General features: G+C 41.9%; 1 protein-coding gene across 22 annotated transcripts in view; it reads left to right on the plus strand.

Moving 5' to 3' along the window:
* The window catches only part of DLG2 (discs large MAGUK scaffold protein 2), a 1735130-nt gene that overhangs the window by 1513302 nt on the left and 203349 nt on the right, over positions 1-18479 (plus strand). The window contains exon 1 of one of the 22 annotated variants that reach the window (XM_072969089.1): positions 3670-3795. The exons of 20 other annotated variants lie outside the window; for them this stretch is intronic. Coding sequence is in view for 1 of the 2 variants with exons in the window: in XM_072969085.1 (XP_072825186.1) it covers positions 4260-4290 (31 nt within the window). In the remaining variant the exon portion in view is untranslated. Of the gene's footprint in view, positions 1-3669; positions 3796-4205; positions 4291-18479 lie in introns of those variants that run through there. One more of the 22 variants, XM_072969085.1, reaches the window with a different exon arrangement.

Consider the following 18479-nt stretch of genomic DNA (forward strand, 5'->3'; position numbering starts at 1 on the left):
GCTAGCTCAGTGCTTAACTTGGTCACACATAGATATTAGTCAGCCTGGGGTGTCAAACACAATTTACTTCAGAATAAATAGAAAATTCATCAGGAAACTTGCAGGGCTCCCACGGGGTGAACCTGATCTACACTGAGGTGCCTGATATATTATGACAATGAAATGACTCACCTGACGTCAAGTCACATCCAGACGTCATCTCGTTATGTGGGAAGACCTCCTTCTGCAGCAAATGAAGCCACAGGGGTGTCTACGTGAGGAGAAACTCTGAGAGGTGGGTTATCTAACCCTCCACAGGGCAGAGCCTCTATTAGCCAGAGTGGTCCCAGCATCTCTAGACCCTGCCCTGTGTGATCTCCCTTTTAAACAGTTTATTAGTGACTTCATTTTGACCTTTGATGAGTTGTCATCTTCTTTATCTAGTTCTCCATGTGAGCAGAAGACAAGAAGGAACATGTATCTGATTTTGAATTGCCTACTTTGATTGCACAGTTCAGGAAAGGAGAAGTGCTGTGGGAGGTGACCGCTGAGGCCAAGGTTTACAGTCAGGCTGGCTCACGCTCAGGTTGTGTGGGACCTTAGCCATGTTACCTAATCTAAGCTTTGCATTTTGCATTTGTCACGAAAGGGCTGTTAGAATAAATGAGATAGTCTGTATTGTATGTTCCCAGCATACAGTTAGTGCCCCATACATATCAGTTATATTTATTATATTATTGATGATAGCTGCTGGCACATTTATGTTATAACACTTTACTAATATAATATTAAATCTCAGGGGTTTTTTTCTTGTAGTGAAAACATGTAACATTAATTTACCATCTTAACCACTTTGAAGTGTACAGTTCAGTAATGTTAAGTATATTTGTATTGTTGTGCAACAGATCTCTGAACTTTTTCATTCTCCAACACAGAAATCCCATACTCACTGAAAACAATTCCCTCACCCCTCTCTGATCAGCCCTTCACATTTCAGTTCTCTTTCTCGAGTATACAGATGCCAACCCATTCCACATGCCCTCAGCTTCCTGTCACTACATCCTGTCACTAACAGATAGGATTTGAAGTCACAAAACTGAGACAGAAGACTAAGCCTTGAATTACAGTAACTACATGAATGTCCTTGCACCTGTTATAAGCTTTGATTACATCATCCATATCTACAAATAGGTCCATGTTATATGAACGTATATTATTGTTAATTAGTCTCTGGTTACCCCCTTCTCCTTCCAAAATCCCTCCTCTGTGTTCCTAAAAATTGTTCATCTTGGCATTTTGCATGTTACACTGAAATGTGTCTTCCCCTGGAGTAGATGGAAAGTACCTTGTGGGCTGGGGGCTAGGCGTTAATTCAAACCTGATTTCGCATGTGTTTAACAGAACAGTTCAGTGTATTCACTTTATATTCCTCTCTCATTTGCTTCCATGTGCTCCTAGCGGGCCCATTTGCATCCTGTTACACCTCCCTTTGTTTAACCTTCTTTAAAACCCTAGACAAAATGTCCACCCATCACAGTAATTGGTAAAAGGGAAGAAGCCAATCCAGCAGAGTATGAACAGCAATAGGGGAAAGTTAGAAAGAGTTTGAAAAAAGAAAGCTTAGCCTGATTTTTAGACTGCATCTCTCCTTTTAACGACGACCTAGTTATGCTTAGAATGTTTTTTCTCCTGCTTCTTCTGCCAAGTGTCTACAGAGTACAAGAGCCATCTTGGTACCTTCCAAATGATTTGGGGGGAAATCGCTTCCATGTACAAGCTCTGCTCCTGAGGAGTTAATTCAGAGTTAATTTAGAGAGTCAAGGTTCACCTTCTGAAGCAGAAGCCAAGACAGTTATGTAACCTGAAGTTCTCTGTTGAAAACAAAACCTACTGATGCTCGAAAGCTAAATTAAACCCTTGACTTGCAGCTCAGCCACCAAGCATCACGGGCAGTCTAAAGAATATTATCAGCACCAGGGTGGTAATTGTTAATGATGCCAAATGAAACACTATATTCATCTTTCCAGCCAATGTGATTTAGAAGTCTGCTCAGATTAGCTAGCCAGAAAGCACACTGAGGTTGAGCTGAACTTTCCAATGTGGTTTGTTGCCTAAGGAGCCACCTTAGTAAAATATATATATATATCTAGAGAGAGAGAGAGAGAGGGAGAGAGATTTTTTTTTTTTTTTGCAAAATTGGGTCATATGAACTTCTGATTTGAGAAAAGTGTTTACTTCTCTTAGGAAGACTCTTGATGAAGGATTGCAAACCCTAGATTGACGGGGGGGGGGGCTAAGAGAATGAATATTATTGGTAGCTACCCCAAGTTTCATGGTCATCTTTTACCTTTAAGAGAGGAAGGGAATTGGCAGTGATTGAATACATGCCTGCATATACCTTTTCAATAAATGATCAGGTGAAGTGAGGGAAATGGAGGCACCAGCAACTTTGTATTAGAAATTATGAAAAAGACTCAGAGACAGGAAATAATTTGTCCAAGATCACTCAACTAGTAAGTATGTGGAAGAGCTAGAATATGAAGCATGGTCTTTCTGTCATGACCTGGAGAGAGTATCCACTATCACCACATCATCTTGGACATTGACCTTCAATCATCTAATTTCACCCTCCGAATCTGAGGAGCACATTCCAATAAATGTCTCCAAAATAGATCCTAAAGTCTTCAGAATCTAAACTCAAACTGTAATTAACTATTATTAAGAAGCAAGTACTTAAAAAATATAAATATATATATAGTTCTGTAAAAAAAAATGACAGGAAATATTGCAAAGTAAGAAATTTTGGACCATAAAACACAAGTGATATTTAATTTGGAGGGATATACAAGACCAAAATTTTTTTAAATTGTGATCATATTATTGAGAATGAGTCCCCAATTTTTGTCCTTCTTTCATCGGGTCACACCTTCCATGGGTTATATAGCGGTTTCTCCTGTTTGTTTATAGTCAGAACTTGGGACACTGACATTTTCTCCCTGTCAGATGTTAGTTAGCAACCTTTAATGCATTTACTCATTTTCAGTGTGTGGGCTGATGGTTCTTGCCAAAAGCGTATGCGGCTCACTTCTTTATATAACATTCAACAAATATTTATTGAGCACCAGCTATGTGCCAGATATTGTCCCTCTACTAGGTTCTTTGTGTTCTAGAGCTTTCCCCATATGTGCCATAGTGGATATTTCAAAGGTCCTTGAATCTAGTTTAGGAATTCCAAATATCTCATAAACACGAATGGTATGGAATTTCCAATAATGGTAATAACAGCTAATGTTTATTGCATGTTTGCCATGTGCCAGGTTCTATGATAAATGTTTCTGTATGCAACTCATGTAATCTTCACAACAACCCAGTAATGTAATGTGTTCTGCCTTCCAGCAAATTCTTTTCTGTTAAGAGTCAACAACCGTTACTGGGTGCCACAATATAAAAAGGAATAAGGCATGGTTTCTGCTCTGAAGAAGCACCAGTTCACCGCAGGGAACAGACACACAGCAAGCCCTGTGCCTTGTTACAGTTCATACACTGCCGGGCACTGGGGATAGGCGTGAGTAAGGCAGAGTCTCTGCCCTCGGGGAACTCACCCTGGTCAGAGGCAGGTCCCGAAACAGGAACTCTGAAGGGCGGCTGACTCCGACTTCCGCTTTCCCTTCCCGGAGCGCTCTGGACGCTCACGGGCATGGAGAGGCGGTGTCATCCGGGGTTCTCAGCCCCATCTTCAGCCCACCACGTACTGAGGACCTCAGGCAGACCGCTTAGCTTCTTCTTGCAACATGTTTCCTCATATTTAAAAAGGAGGTGAGGTGTTTCTGCTCTAAATCGCTGGTGGTTGCTAAAGGCGCTCGGAATCCGAGGCGTGTGGTGCCAGTCCAGTTTTTAGAGAAGGTGTGAACCCGTCCGAAGACTGGCAACTGGGAGAACTCGCGCGGAGACTTGGGCTGTCTGAACCGGGACTGGATAGGCTCCTCGCGGGTTCCGCAGTCCCCTCTGAGCACGTCGGTCCGGCTGCCTCCTCGCTCTCACCGCCCCCGCCCCCCCACAATCCCCGGCCTTTCCTGGGATCCGCGCTCCGGCCCTGGCGCGGGCATCCTCCGGGCACGGGCTGTGGGGACTCCAGGGCGCGCTTGCGTGCGTGCGTGCGTGCGTGCGTCTGAGCCGGCGCCGTGGGCGGGTCCGCTCGCTTCCGCACCCCCTCCCTGCCCCCACCTCCCCGCCCCGTCGCGTGGCTCGTTGTTGAGAGAAGTTGGTGGGTTTTAGCCAGCATGAAAGTCTTCAAGTTTCCGCATGGCCAAGGTAATTTTGCTAGCATTTCTTTCCATTCCTTTCCCCCCAGCTTGCCCCCAGTTCAGGTTTTCGACCTGGTGACCCAGAGCTCTGGCGCCGGGATTCAAATTGTTCACTGCTTTTTCTGTTGTTCGTGAAAAATTAGCTGATGGTACCGTCTTTTTTGTGCTTCTTGCATCCTTTTTCTAAGGGTAGGAGAGCAACTTCGCAGTTTCATAGAGAGGCTGTAAATGAATTATTTGTTCAAGAAAGATAGCCCGTGAAGAAGTCATTTAGTGGGCACTGTGTAACTGAAAGGGAAATGCAGGGTTCCGTTTTTCGTTAATGATACACTATTGGTCAGGGACTTAACCTCTCCAGGCCTTTCTCTGTCAAATCAGGTTCATAACTTCGCCCTAGATTTGGTTTGTAAATGACAAAGGCATCTCATGGAGGGGGAGGTAATTAGGTTTATGTACGTGTGTACGTATTTATTTATCTTCTATCGGAAGTTCTGGGGAATTGAACCCAGGACTTCGTGCATGCTAAGCAAGCACTCTACCCCTGAGTTACACCTTTCTGCCACCCAGGACTCTTCTAATGGGCAGCTTTGGCTGGAGGCTTAGCCATCAGCCTAGTTTGAACTTTCTTCAAACTGTGCTGCAGTCTGAAACGCTGCCTCCTCAATCCTTTCCTTTCCCTCTCTTTCAGGGGTGTCAGGCCTGTGTCATAGTTTGCAGACTCTCCCACCTTCCCTTGCTCCCTTCCCTTTTCTCTTTCACAAACATTTCCCCTAGTAACTAATCTCTTGCGTGTTGTTATGGGCTGAATTGTGTCCTCCCCAAAATTCTTATGTTGAAGCCCTAAGCCCGCAATAGCCTAGAATGTGACTGTATTTGGAGATGATCTCCCCTTTAAAGAGGCGATTAAGTGACAGTGAAGCTGTTAGTGTGAATCCTAATCCAGTGTGACTGGTGTGCTTATAAGAAGAAGAAATTTGGACACACAAGAAGACACAAGAAGACACCAGGGGTGTGTGCACAGGAAGGGCCATGTGAGAATGTAGCTGTCTCCAAGCCAAAGACAGAGGCCTCAGAAGAAACCAAATCTGCTGACACGTTGATCTTGGACCTCTAACGTCTAGAATTGTGAGGGGTAAAAAAAAAAAGTGAAGGTAGAATCTACTTCATAGAGTTTATTTGGAGGATTAAGTGATAAAACGTATGCAGTGTCTATATATGCGCGGTGTGTTTGTTACCATTGTTGTTATCCTGCCCTCATATGGCCTAGAGGAACCATCTAGGTGGTGCCATCACTCTGCTCAGTGCTCACATCTTTGCTGCTGCAGCCACCAGCTTCATGAAGGTGTAACCTGACACCACCTTGCCTCAGCTGCCACACCTGTCTCTGCTTTCTGCCACGAGTCCACTCACCAGTCTGGCACGCACAAAACTGGAAGGGCAAGGGAGTTGACACCCCATGTGGCAACTCTTGACAGCTGGAGGTCTGGGGGCGGAAGGGAACTGGTGGATAGAGGCTCCCCTCCTCACACCTTGGAGAGAGAGTTCTGAATGGTGTGATGGATGCTTTTCGGAAGGTCCTGGAGGATTGACTCCCAGCCCACAGCAGTGAATAGCCCAGTGACACATCCTGGTATTGCCTTTCCCTCCTCTGTTCAGTCTCCCTGGTTCTTCCCTCCTCTTGCCTGGGGTCACTACTCAGAATGAACTATCACATGCCAGCCTTTGAATCAGACTCTGCTTTCTAAGGGATTGTGGAAGTGGGCATAGGGAGAGAGGGAGAATGGGTAGTGGGAATGAGAGTTTTCCAGACTAAGAAATGGCCATCTAGATCATTGCCACCTCACATCTTTGTCTCCTTGTCATCTTTGCCAAGTGATCATCCAGCCACTGCTTTAATAAGTCCTGTGACAGCAACATGTGGTCACCAGTCCCATTTGTAGACACCCTTATATCCTTGGCACCTAAAACAATACCTAACAAGGAATAAGAGCTTAATAAACATTGTTGAATGAATTTTTAAGTGAAAAAAATTTTGTGGTTTGTATAGACTGCAAATCTAACTTCCTTTGCCTTTTAAGCATTAGATCTAGTTTTCCATGTAAAGTAAGCCTTCATATGCTTTAGACTCTGTGTGTGTGTTTGTTTTTTCACAAAGAGAATTAATTACCAGAGGATTTGGAGGTCTTTTAATTATGCACTTTAAAAAATAATCGTGGAATTAAGTTGCTACTTTATTTAACTGATGTAGGCATTTTTTCCTTAGGTTTACATAGTATTTTTTAAAGTGTTAGCAGTATGGAAAGTAAAATTGACTTGGAGTCAGAGGATCAGAAGTTTAGTCTGTATGACAATACTTTAGTGACTTTAAGGTTAGGTTAATTTTTTTTTCTGCTGAGTCATAACTTTTAAAAAAATAACTTTTCTAATTATGACGGCACTACATGTTTATTGTTAAAAATTTGGAAGAGACAGAAGCATGTTAAAAACAGAAAGGACAAAAAACATGATTCATAATTTCTACTACCCAGAGGCAACACTTTAATATTTTGGCTCATTTTATTTCAGTCCTATTCCTGTCCATGAAAAAATATATAAAGTGGGCTGTATGTAAACCTTCCTATCCTGGTTCACTTTGGTTACATTATAGGTAAATGTTTAACAATGGTATTTAACATATGGTACAAACATTATTTTTAATGTCAGCACAATTGTCCATGTTTTCAGATGCATTCTTTTCCACACTTCCACTGCCCACCAAAGTCTTATTTAGAAGATTTAATATTTTAAAAGAATATTTTGGGGGGATTTTCTAATTATAAAAATAAATACAAAAAAATAGAAAATAATACCTATTGATTTTGTTGTGGGTCTTTACAACTTTTTTTTACATTCTGTGAAATTGGAATCTTACGTTTATAATAAGATGATAACTTTTTTTTATTTAATGTTTTGTGATCATTTCTTCACGTCCTTACTTTTTACTTTTTTTTGGTAAAAGTGAATTTTAATGGGATCTAGGATTCCATTATGTGGAATTGACTAATGGTTTAGTCAGTTTGCCATTATTAAACTTTTAGGTTGTTTCTGATTTTTTTCACTACTCTTAAGTAATAGTGTCATGATGAGTATTAGATGAGTTTGTTATGGGTTACTTATGTCAGATGATATGGTTGCATTTGTCACTCTCTAAAAATCAAGGCATTTCAAGATAATTGGCATGGAAAAGACAGATTATTTGGAATGCAGTTTTTTTCCTGAGATTTTCATATGTATGATTTCATTACACATTGCAGTTCAAGTACCTAGGTTAAAAAAGTACCATTTTGTTTCTTGGTCATTATTTGTTTTCATCAGTGAGTTTATAGGATCCAGATTATGGGGATTCCTGTGATGTGTTGTTGAGTGAGATTCCCTTTATAGTCCATCATCAGTGACCTTCATTATAAACACATTTGTAGGCTACAAAGGTAATGAGTTTTACCAGTTAAAGATACTGGATTAAAAGCTAAGAGCCTGTGGTTTTCCTCAGGCTAGATGAGAGTTCAGTCCTGTGCATGAAATGCTTGAACAGCACAGATGTACCATGGAGGATAATGTATTCTCCCCACTGGGGCCTGGATTGATGCATCATTATATTATCATTTATAGAGCATTTGGGAAGAACTGCAATTTCTTACCAACAGCGCATTTGCTCTCTTTCCATCACATCCTCTCCTAAGTACATTTGTATGGACTACAGAAAAATTGCTTGTATTTAGCAAGCCTCATCTGTTAACTCTTCTTACTGCTCCAGCTCTAGAGACCTGAAATGACTTGAAAACTTCTAAAAGAAAATACTTTGGTTAACCTTTATCATCCATGAAGCTCAGCCTAGCTAAGGAAAGATTCATTGTACTGAAAAAGAGAGAGATCAGAGTGTCTCCAACCTTCATTCAACACACGGCAACTAGAGCTTTCACTGGGTCCTGCCTAGCCAGAGCACAGCACAACTTAGAAGTGCAAGTTGACCTGCCTTCCTCCACCTCCACCCACACCTGCCATCCTTCTGCCCTAACAGACTCAAATTTCTCTCAAGGCTGCTGTCCAGATCACCCACTTTACCTTTTACAGGCAGTAATAATAGCCACCATCTGCGGAGATGTGTCAGGCAGGCTTGGTAGTAGATACTTGGCATTAATTATTCCATGCCATGAGATGAATCCAATTCTACCTCTTTATAGATGAAGAAATGGAGAGTCACAAGGATTCAAAAAAAAAAAAAATCCCAATTTGACATCATTGTTAAGTGGCAGGAGCTTTTTGAAATTATATGTCTCAGTCCCTCCATTTCACATCCCCTTTCAAAAAATATATTTCTTACCCAATACTGACACTGTTATATACTGAAGTGAACTACCTATGTAAGAGAGGATTTGTAAGCAAATTAAAGTGGGGTTGGGGAAATTTGCTGACATGACCTCAAACCAACAGGGTTTGCATAGAAGAAAAAGTTCCTGGCAAGATCAGGCAAGACACTCTTTCAGCAGATAAATTCTCAGGCTGGCAAAGGTAGTACAAAATTATCTTTCCACCATAATAATACGAAGCACTCTTGAGACACTGCCTTGGCAGGGCAGGGCTGACTGTCTCTCAGCTCCTAATTAAAGAAGAGTTGTCAAACACACCAAATTACAGAAACTGTATACTCAGCCCTTTGTGATGGTGAGCCTCCGGGCCCTCTCTAACCTTAACCTCTCAGCCTGGCTTATTCATTCCCCAGAACCTGTCCACACCATTCTTCTCCCCGCTCTCTGCCAGTGTCTGTGCCCTTCCATTGCTTTTGTCCCAATGCCTTGTATGTAACATGCTTTAAGCCCCACATCAAGCATCAGCTCCTCCATGAAGCCCCCTCCTCATCCTCACAGTTCTTCCTTTTCATGCCTCAGTTGGCTGTCGCTGACTTCTATCATAATGTTCCCTATGCTATGTTGCCATCTTTTGTTCATCAACCTGTGCTAGGCTGAGAACTTCCTGTGTTCAGGGACTGTGTCTTGTTCTTACTGGATTTTCTTTGCCTGACCTAAAGCTTGACCTGAAGTGGTCCCTCATCAGTAATGGTTTAGTGGATGGATGAATGAATGAAAACATAGGCGATAACAATAAGGGCTAACATTTACTGAACATCTACAATATGCCAGGTGCTGTGCTAAGCATCTTAAATACATTATCTCTTTTGATCCCCAAAACATCCCTATAAGGTAGAGGTTATATTTATCTCTATATTACTGATGGGAAAATTGAAGTTCAGCAAGGTGAAGTAACTTGTTTAAAGTTACTCAAATAGTGATTGATAGAATTAGGATTTGTGCTCAAATCTGTGTACTTTCTGAGCTGGAATTCTTAACTACCACAGCTTACAGTATGGCAGGGGGTGACTCATCACCACCTCCCAGACCCCAGCCTGCTTGCTTCTTTAATAGAACCTACTTAAAGGATTCAGCCAACAAAATTAAGATATCCTGTTGTGTGCTATTTCCCCAAAAGGTGCCAAAAATGGTACTTTCTGTGTGTTCTAAATGCTGTGTGTCTTAATCCTAAAGGAACTAAGGTTTAGAGTCTTTTTTTTTTTTGTCAGTCACTTAACATAACCGTAGGTAAAACAGGCAATATTAGGATAGTTTGGGTTACAATATCTGAATACTTACGATGCGTGATACTTTTCTATCTTTTGTATCTGATTATTAAATCTTTTATAGTGCAGATGGAGCAAAAAAGTGTAGGTTATTAATTTTTTGACTGTATAAAGGGCCCTATTCACAGATTGTTCTTTATTTTTATTACTCTCATTCTGTTGTGGCATTTCCGATTCATGCACTGAGACATGTGCTTTTTAAGGGCATTGGAGCTTTTTTTAGCAACATAGTGGAAAAAAATGACATTTCATTGACATCTTTTCATCTTTTCCCTTGTTTTGTTCTGAGGCATGCCTGTTTTAAAATCATTTCTAACTCTTGGAGTCATAGACAGGTCTGGTCTGTGTTGGAGTTGGAGTTGTCTATTTTTCCACGTTTTAGTCCACTGTGTTGTCGTTCCTGGGTAAAGGCTCCATCTTTATTTCTAGGTGAGCCTTTTGCCCTGAATCCTGGACAATAGGACTGGATGACCAAGGAGGAGACCAGGTCATTGTCACCTTTCTCCTCCTTAAGCCCCAATGAGAGCCCCAGCAGCCGGTCTCCTGCTTGCCTTTGAGCTGAAAGTAGAGGCCAAGGAAGGGCTCCCTCCTGCTCTCTCAAAAAGAGATGGTAATCCCCGCTAATGTGTATTTAACACTTGCTCTATGTTAGGCTCCATGCTAAGCTCTTTAAATACATTAATTCATCTACTTTTCAAAACAGTGTTATGAGGTATGTACTAATTGCTATCTTCATTTTATTATTTAAAATAACTTAAATATTTGATTTTTCTAAAGTATTTGTTGCAAAGATTTTTCTTCCCCTGTTCCCATCCACCTCATGTAGCTGACCACTATTCTTAGTTTTTTGTGTATCTTTTTGGAGTTTCCTTTACAAGTACAATAAATTATATACATAATGCATACATGTGTATTTTTCTTTTACACCAAAAGGAGCATCCTATACACTCTGTTCTGCACTGTTCTTTTTTTACTTATTGATATTCCTGGGTATATTTTTATACCAAGATAGAGAAAGTTTCTCTTTCTTTTTTCACGAGTGTGTAATAACCCAATGAAAATCATGCCATAATTTTATTATACCTATTTTAGAGCTGAAACTGGAGCCCACAAGGTTAAATAACTTTCTTAAAGTCAAGGGAAAGATAGAATCCACCTATGCCACTTACCTCTCACCCCAAGGGTCCCAGAAACCTGAAGGTCATTTGACAAAGAAAGAAAGGCTATGGTGTTCCCCCAGTTCAGCAGCCCCTGCGTCTGCTCCCTTCCATCCGTCCTCCCCAAGGCCCTGCTCTGAGTCTTCTGAGCACCTTTTGGAGTGGAGCAGGTGGATGTGCTTTGTTGTTTTCTCCTCTTCCTTTCCCTTCGACTTGACATATTTGGGGTCCTATCCCTCTCCTCGTGCTTGCCTTTATTGGGACCCTTTAGATGTCTGTTTAGACATCCTTGGGAGTAGTTATTTGTGATAAGCCTTGGAAACTAGAGGTTTGACTGCAGGTCCCAAAGTGTCTGATGTTTGTGTACATTCAGGACTGTTTTCCCTGCCCTACTGGACCTCTGTCTGTGGCCCACTGCCCACCTGTCAAAGACTGGGCTAGCCTCTAAAGCAGCAAGAGCTACTGATGTTTTGGGTCATCACTTAGCAGCCTTCTGCCTGTCAGCGGAACTGATCCCACCTGGCTGGTTCTGAACCCTTGGCTGCAGACTCTGACTTTACAGTCACACTTCTGGAAGGCAACATGGCATGTGGTGAGCGTGAGCTAGTTTAGTAAAAGGCTGCCAGAACTTGGCACAGAGCAAAAACTCAGTGAAGATGATGATGATGATGATGATGATGATGATAATGATGACAACCTCATGTAATTCTTTCAAATCATCCAGACTATAATCATTATCCCTATTTTACAGATGTGGTCACAGGTCCCAGAAGATTTTTGTTTTGCTAGAGCTCACATAGTCATTGGGTGAAAGAAGGGAGATTCAAATCAAGGCCCTTCCTGGCTAATATTCCTTGTATTATTTCATTAAATAGCCTTCATAAGAGATGCATGTTGCCAAATGGCACGTTTCAGTACATAGTTATTAAGGCACTGGACATACAGTCCAGGTTCACTCACAAAATAATGTTACTATGAGAAAGGGTTTGTGATTGGCACAAGATTCTGCTGTGTTCTTCAGTACATTACAATTATATTAAAATGAAACGCCCACTCTCATTTCTGCAAATCCATCATCCATGTATTTTGTTTCAGCCTCAGAAATGTTCGAAACAAGTTTTTTAGCCAATTTTGGAAAGAAAATTTCCCTTTCAATAACCATAATTATAATACTAATAACTAACTATAGTGTAAAACTCTAGTAACTAATAAGAGTTACCATACTTGTTATATACCAGTATATAACTGTGTACTAAGCTGTTTACCTCTATTATCTCATGTACTCTCCATAACAGCCCTGTGAGATAAGCATTATTGTTCGCATTTACAGATGGGGATTGAGCCTTAAGGGAAGTTAAGTGACTTGTCCAAAGTCTTAACAGCTTAGTAAGTGGCAGAAGCCAGATGCCAGCCCAAGCCAGAAGTGACCAAAGGCCCTTAAGTGAAATTGTTCTGTCTCACCATAGCTTTCTTTCCCTAGTGGTAGGCAACAGGGTGGCCACCTCTGCACCTGTGAGAGGGTGCAGAGTCCATGAGCTAAACCTGTGGTGAATCTTTTAGAATCATTTCTTACTGGTCACAGATTTCAAATTACATGTCGTAATTCTCACCAGCTGGATCTCAGTGTTCTGGGTCTCTCTGTTTAGGAAAAAAATAACACAATGTGGTGCATGTTCTTTTTTAATCCCACCTGCATTGCTAGCACCTTTCAGTTTTTTCAAAGCTTTTTACATATGTTATCTCATTTGTCAAGTCACTAGCTTTTCTTAGCCAAGCTCCTAGTGGAATTCTCCTTCCATACATCTAACACACTCCATTTCTTTCTAAAACAAGACCATTCTCAAGTGTGGTCTTTACAGATTAGATATGTAGAAACCACATATTTTATTTAAGGGGTTAATATCTCTTAATGAGAGATTCAAAAACTGAACTCACCCTGGCTGAAAGCACCAAGTGTGGTCATTGAAAGCCTCTTAAAGCAAATTAGATGCCATCTGCTTCCCAAGACTGGAAATGTAGACCTGCTGCTTGTTGGAATTAGTATTAAAACAAGGCTGTTGCCTGTCGTTTGATTAATTACTCATGATTTCTTACGTAAAAGTAATTTTTTCCTAAGTGAATTTTTCGATCATTAAGTGTCAAGTATGTGTTATTATTTTAGAGTGAACTTCTTTTTATTTAAAAACAAATTTGATGTTCACTCTAGTTGAATGTTTATTGAGCACTTACTGTATGCTCGGCACTATTCAAGGCATTTGGGTTGCCTGGGGGAAAGATTAGAATCAAACCTTCTGATTCCTCCTCCTACAATACAAAATATTATGTGCACTGACCCATGATTTCATTGAGGGCAAAAAGCATGTCTTACTGCTCTTCTATGGAATAACTGAGACAGGACCTCACCTGTGGAAAGGTCTTCTTTATTTAAAGTGAAGTGAATTACTTCTTGCTTCATCTGCTTTCATGAAGGGCACTGTTAGCAGTCTTGGATCACAGAAAGGGGCATTCATGCTTCTGTTCTCTGTGATGAAGATCGAAGATGGATTTAGGACAAATTCTCTTATCTCTGGGCTCCCTCAGTGCTTTGCAGCTATTGAATAGCAATATCACTTCTTCCACTTGTAACTGTGAGCTCCTTCATGTCAGAGACCCCATCTTATTCCTCTCTTTCCTTATGGTGGTAGACGTAATACTCTGCACATAGGCCTACAGTCAGTATTTGCTGCACTGAACTAATCACAGGCTGGTTCATTTCCCTCCCAAAGAACGGGGACCGTGCCTCTGATATTTCCATTCACATCTTCACTATAGCACATAGTGACGTACATTTTGCATCTAATTCGTGATCAGCGAATACTCATGGACTTCAAGTCTCATCTTTCCCTTGGTTGAGTTCATTGTACTACCATTCGGCTTTTTCATAGCAAGACTCCCAAAACTGAGTCAAGGAGTGAGTGCCTTCTCTGACTGATTACCCAATGAATAAACAATAACCAAACACATGGATAACGTGCCTTCTCCTACAGCCACAGAATGTCTCCCCGTCACCTGTCAAGTTGGGTAACAGGGCCCTGAAAAGGAAGGACTTGTCCAAGGTCACATAGAGAGATTGCAGTGAAGCTGCGACTGGCATCCTGATTTCATTATTTCCAGATTTCTACCTACTTAACATCTGCCCTCTTTCCCTTACTTTCCATCCCCACTGCTGCTGCCTGAGATCAGGCCCTTTCCCTCCCACCTGGACTGCTGCTCTCGCCTCCTGACTGTTCTCTCGCCGCCTGCCTCTACACCTCCAGCTCGTCCTCCACACGGTTGCCACGGTGATCTTCTAAAGTGCAGATCAGATCATGCTTACTCTGTTGTTAAAAGTCTTTTAGATGCTCCCCTCAAAACATAGGATAAGGTCTACACTTCTTCACATGACCCTCAGGGCAACGAAGGCTCTGCCCTGATCCCCATGCCTGCTGCTCATTTCTCTCCCTCGGAGCCCATTTCCCAGCCAAGTTCGTGTCTCCAGTGACCCTAACTTTTAGTTGTTTCATGCCGCCATGTACGGCTGCCCGCGTTCCTCCTGCTTTCTCTGCCCAGACCACCATCTCAACCTGACTCCTTGGTAGACAGCGGCTTCTAGGGTCTTCTAAGTGGGCAGGCAGGGGTCTCTTTGATCAAACCCCATTCTCTGTCCTCTGCCTCTCCCCACACATGCTCCCTCCCACATTAGAGCTGATGCCTAAGCACTTGTAACACTTCTTTCACTTCCTTTTTAAAAAGTTTTATTTTTTATTGAAGTGGAGTTGATGTACAGTGTTAGTTTCAAGTGTATAACAAGGCAATTCAGTTATACATTTATATACATACATATTTTTTCTTTTCAGATTCTTTTTCATTATGTTATTCCAAGAAATTGAGTATAGTTCTCTGTGCTATACAGTAGGTCCTTGTTGTTTATCTAATTTATATATAGTAGTTAATACCTGCTAATTCCAAGCTCTTAATTTATCCCTCCCCCACCTTTTCCCCTTTGGTAACCATAGTTTGTTTTCTATGTCCGTGGGTCTATTTTTGGTTTGTAAATAAAATTTGTATCATTTTGTTTTTCAGATTCCACATGTACTTCACTCACTTTTTAAACACATTCCTTTCTGAGGAGGCCGTGAACTTTTTAAGGACAGAGACTCGATCCGACTCAGATGTGTGTTCCCAGAAGCTGACAGTAGGTCAGGCATATAATAGAGACCCCCTTACACAGCTGCTGACTCTGGAATAAATATAACTTCCCTAACCCTTCACAGTGAATTAACTCAACTTATGGTTTCCTTTAAATTAAGCCTCACATGGGATGATAGTTGGATTATGTAAGACCTAAAGGAAGGAGAGTATATTTAAAGAAGAGCCGCACTTGAAAATGTCTTGCTTTTATAGGTGGTGAACGAATATTTCCCTGCAGCCATGGGAAACTGTATCAACATGTTGGTCACACAAAGCGGCCAGAGGGCCACTGAATATTTCTGTGGGACCCTTTGTAACTGCCTCCCCACGGCTGAAAGGAATCCATGTGGTTACCTGTTGAGTGAAGAGAACTTGGGTCACATTCAGATCTTTCATCAGGGAGTAGATTTTCAGCTACTTTTCCAGCTCAGTTGTTAAACTCATCCCTGCCCGATTTACCAATTGCTGAATTGTTCATTTGCTTATTTATTTATGATGTGAGTCAGGAAAACAGGAAGCAGAGAGAAATTCAGATTCTTTTTCTCTTTCTTGATGAGTTTGTGCTGGGGGAGGGAAGCTATTTTCAGCAAAGAGATGTCCTTTCTACCTGGAAGTTCACATTTTTACCTGCAGTGATCTGATATTCAACATCTGTGAGGTCTAAGTTCATGAATAACTTGATGAATCTGGCTAGTTTCTGGAGCGCAGGACAGGAGCCTTTGTTCTTCCCTCTTCTTCTCTGTTTCATTATTCTCTCGGGTACTTCAAATGCCTGAATGCAGGTGGCCTTGTGGCACATTCTGTGTAGGCAGTAAGCTAGCATAGGCATCTTGGCTTGGGGCATCCCTGATTCTCTGGTAAAAGAGCCATTCACCTTGATAATACGCGTCATTTGCTCAGAGCCATGAAGGGTATGGTGAATAGACATGTGGGCTTTCGGTATCTGTCAGGTTCCAGTTAGAGTCCCAGCTCTGCTGCTCACCGCCTGGGCCATCCTGGGAATGCTGAGCCTCAGCTTCCTTACCTCATCACTTGTGTAATAAGTTTGTTAAAGTTTGTTGAGAAGATTAAACAAGCCACGTAGAAGGACTTCACAGTGAATACTTAGGAGTCATCACCTAGTTTTATCAGCTCTGAATGCACTTTCACTTTAATCGCCCCTGGTGCTCATAGTGTTCCCTGGTGAGAAAGACAGGGAACACCTTGTCGGCCCCATTTGACAGAGGGAAGAGGGGAACCTGAGAGCCCCTCGCCCCGGTAGTGTTCCCTCTCCACTCTGCCACCTTTGGGTTGTGGTTGCGTATCCTCTGTTCACCTTTTCTAAAGCATGAGTCAGAGCTCTTCCTTCCGACAGCGAGTCTTCTGAATGAGAGACAATAACAATCAAATGTTTTGGCGTTATTCACCAGGAGAGCTAATAGCTCTGCCTTCCACATTTAGAGCATGAAGAACATTGCTTTAGGAAACACTGAGCAAGGGTGGTACACGGTCTGATTTGGGTCACGTCTTTGATCTGTATGGTTTTCCCTTCTATCAGGGGAGAAGAGAGGGAACAGGTCCTCCGTGTCAGAGAGCAGGGGAGCAGTGCAGGCTGGCAGGCACAGGGCAGCCTGAGTTCTCTCCACCCCCATTGCTGCTCATGGTCTGATTGCATGTTGCCTGCCATTCATGGACGGACTGGAAGACAGAACAAGGGCTCGGCTTCCCCAAGTTGGAAAAGCTAATTAGAAGCCAGGCACCCTCTCCAGATTGTCCAATTTGACTATTTTATTTTGGCTATTAATGTTGATTGACTGTTTGACCTTTCCTGTATGCCCTCAGGACCCCGTGCCCAGCAAGGTCAGCTAATCCACAGTCCATTCGTTTCAGACAGTTTGGAAGAGTACGTATAACAGTATGTATTGGTTAGAATAATACAAGCTCTTGTTGCAGTCAACTCTTACAATGAATAATGATTTAAACACAGAAGTTTATTTTATTTATCATGAAGTCCAAAACTTGTCTCACCTCCCCTCTGAGCAGTGATTCAGGGACTTTTGCCATGCTGCGGCCCCTCCATCTTCGACATCTGGCTTCCAAGGTCAAAGGAGTCATTTGCATCAAGCTGGTGGGAGGGAAAGAGAAGTTGAATGCTTGCTGGAGGAATGCTGTCCCTGGCCAGGCCCATTCCATTTGACTGGCCAGAACTCACATTCCCTTGGCCAGTGCTCAGACATATGGCTGCACCTAATTTCTAGGGTGGAGTCTAGTTTTGTGCTCCAGAAGAGAAAATGAGTTTGGTGAACCAACCGGTCTCTTCCTCAAAATAATTATGACCAAAACTAACATTTATAAAGCATTCACTTTGTGCCAGGCGTTGTGCTAAGCACTTTATCTAAATTATTTTTAAATCCATATGCTATGTTTTTCACCCATTTAAAGTATACAATTAATTGGTTTTTAGTATATTCACAGTCATGCAACCATCACCACCATCAACTTTAGAGCATTTTCACTATCTTCCCCACAAACTCCCTTACCCATTAGCAGTCACTCCCCATTTCCTCTCAATTGCCCTCCCCCCAACCCTAGGCAACCACCAGTCTACTTTCTGTCTGGTTGAATTTGCCTGTTCTAACATTTCCTTGCCCCAGGAATGCTTATATTGTTTTATATTATACTCACAACAGCCTTACAAGGGAGGCAAGTTGTTATTCCCATTTTACAGGTTTATAGAGAATCAAGTTGCTTAAATGACTTGCTAATAAATTTAAACCCTACCTCTCACTGAATTCTATCGCATTGTGCTGTGTCCCAATTATAAAGAATAATCACACCATGATTTTGGGAAAGTGGAAGTGGTGTTAGTTTGCCTGCTTTTTAATAAATATCATGGCAAACCCCCCCCCCCAAACCTAACATCTTCATTGAGGGCTCCTTTTCTGAAGTGACAGATACTTAGAAGTCAGAGAACTCGTTTAAAGCCCAGACCTCCCACTTACCAGGTGCGTACAAAGTATGCACTGCTTAATTCCTCTGGAGTCTTAGTGTCTTTATCTCTAGAATGGGAATAATGAATCTCTGTTTGCTGGGAGGATTGAATGAGATTAGCCTATATGAAAGCTGTTGCTGCAACTTTGCATAGTTGATCCCTTGCCAGTGTTAGTTGTTCTTGCTTAG

Source organism: Vicugna pacos, chromosome 10 (genome assembly GCF_048564905.1).
Source record: "Vicugna pacos chromosome 10, VicPac4, whole genome shotgun sequence".
Classification (NCBI taxonomy): Eukaryota; Metazoa; Chordata; class Mammalia; order Artiodactyla; family Camelidae; genus Vicugna; species Vicugna pacos.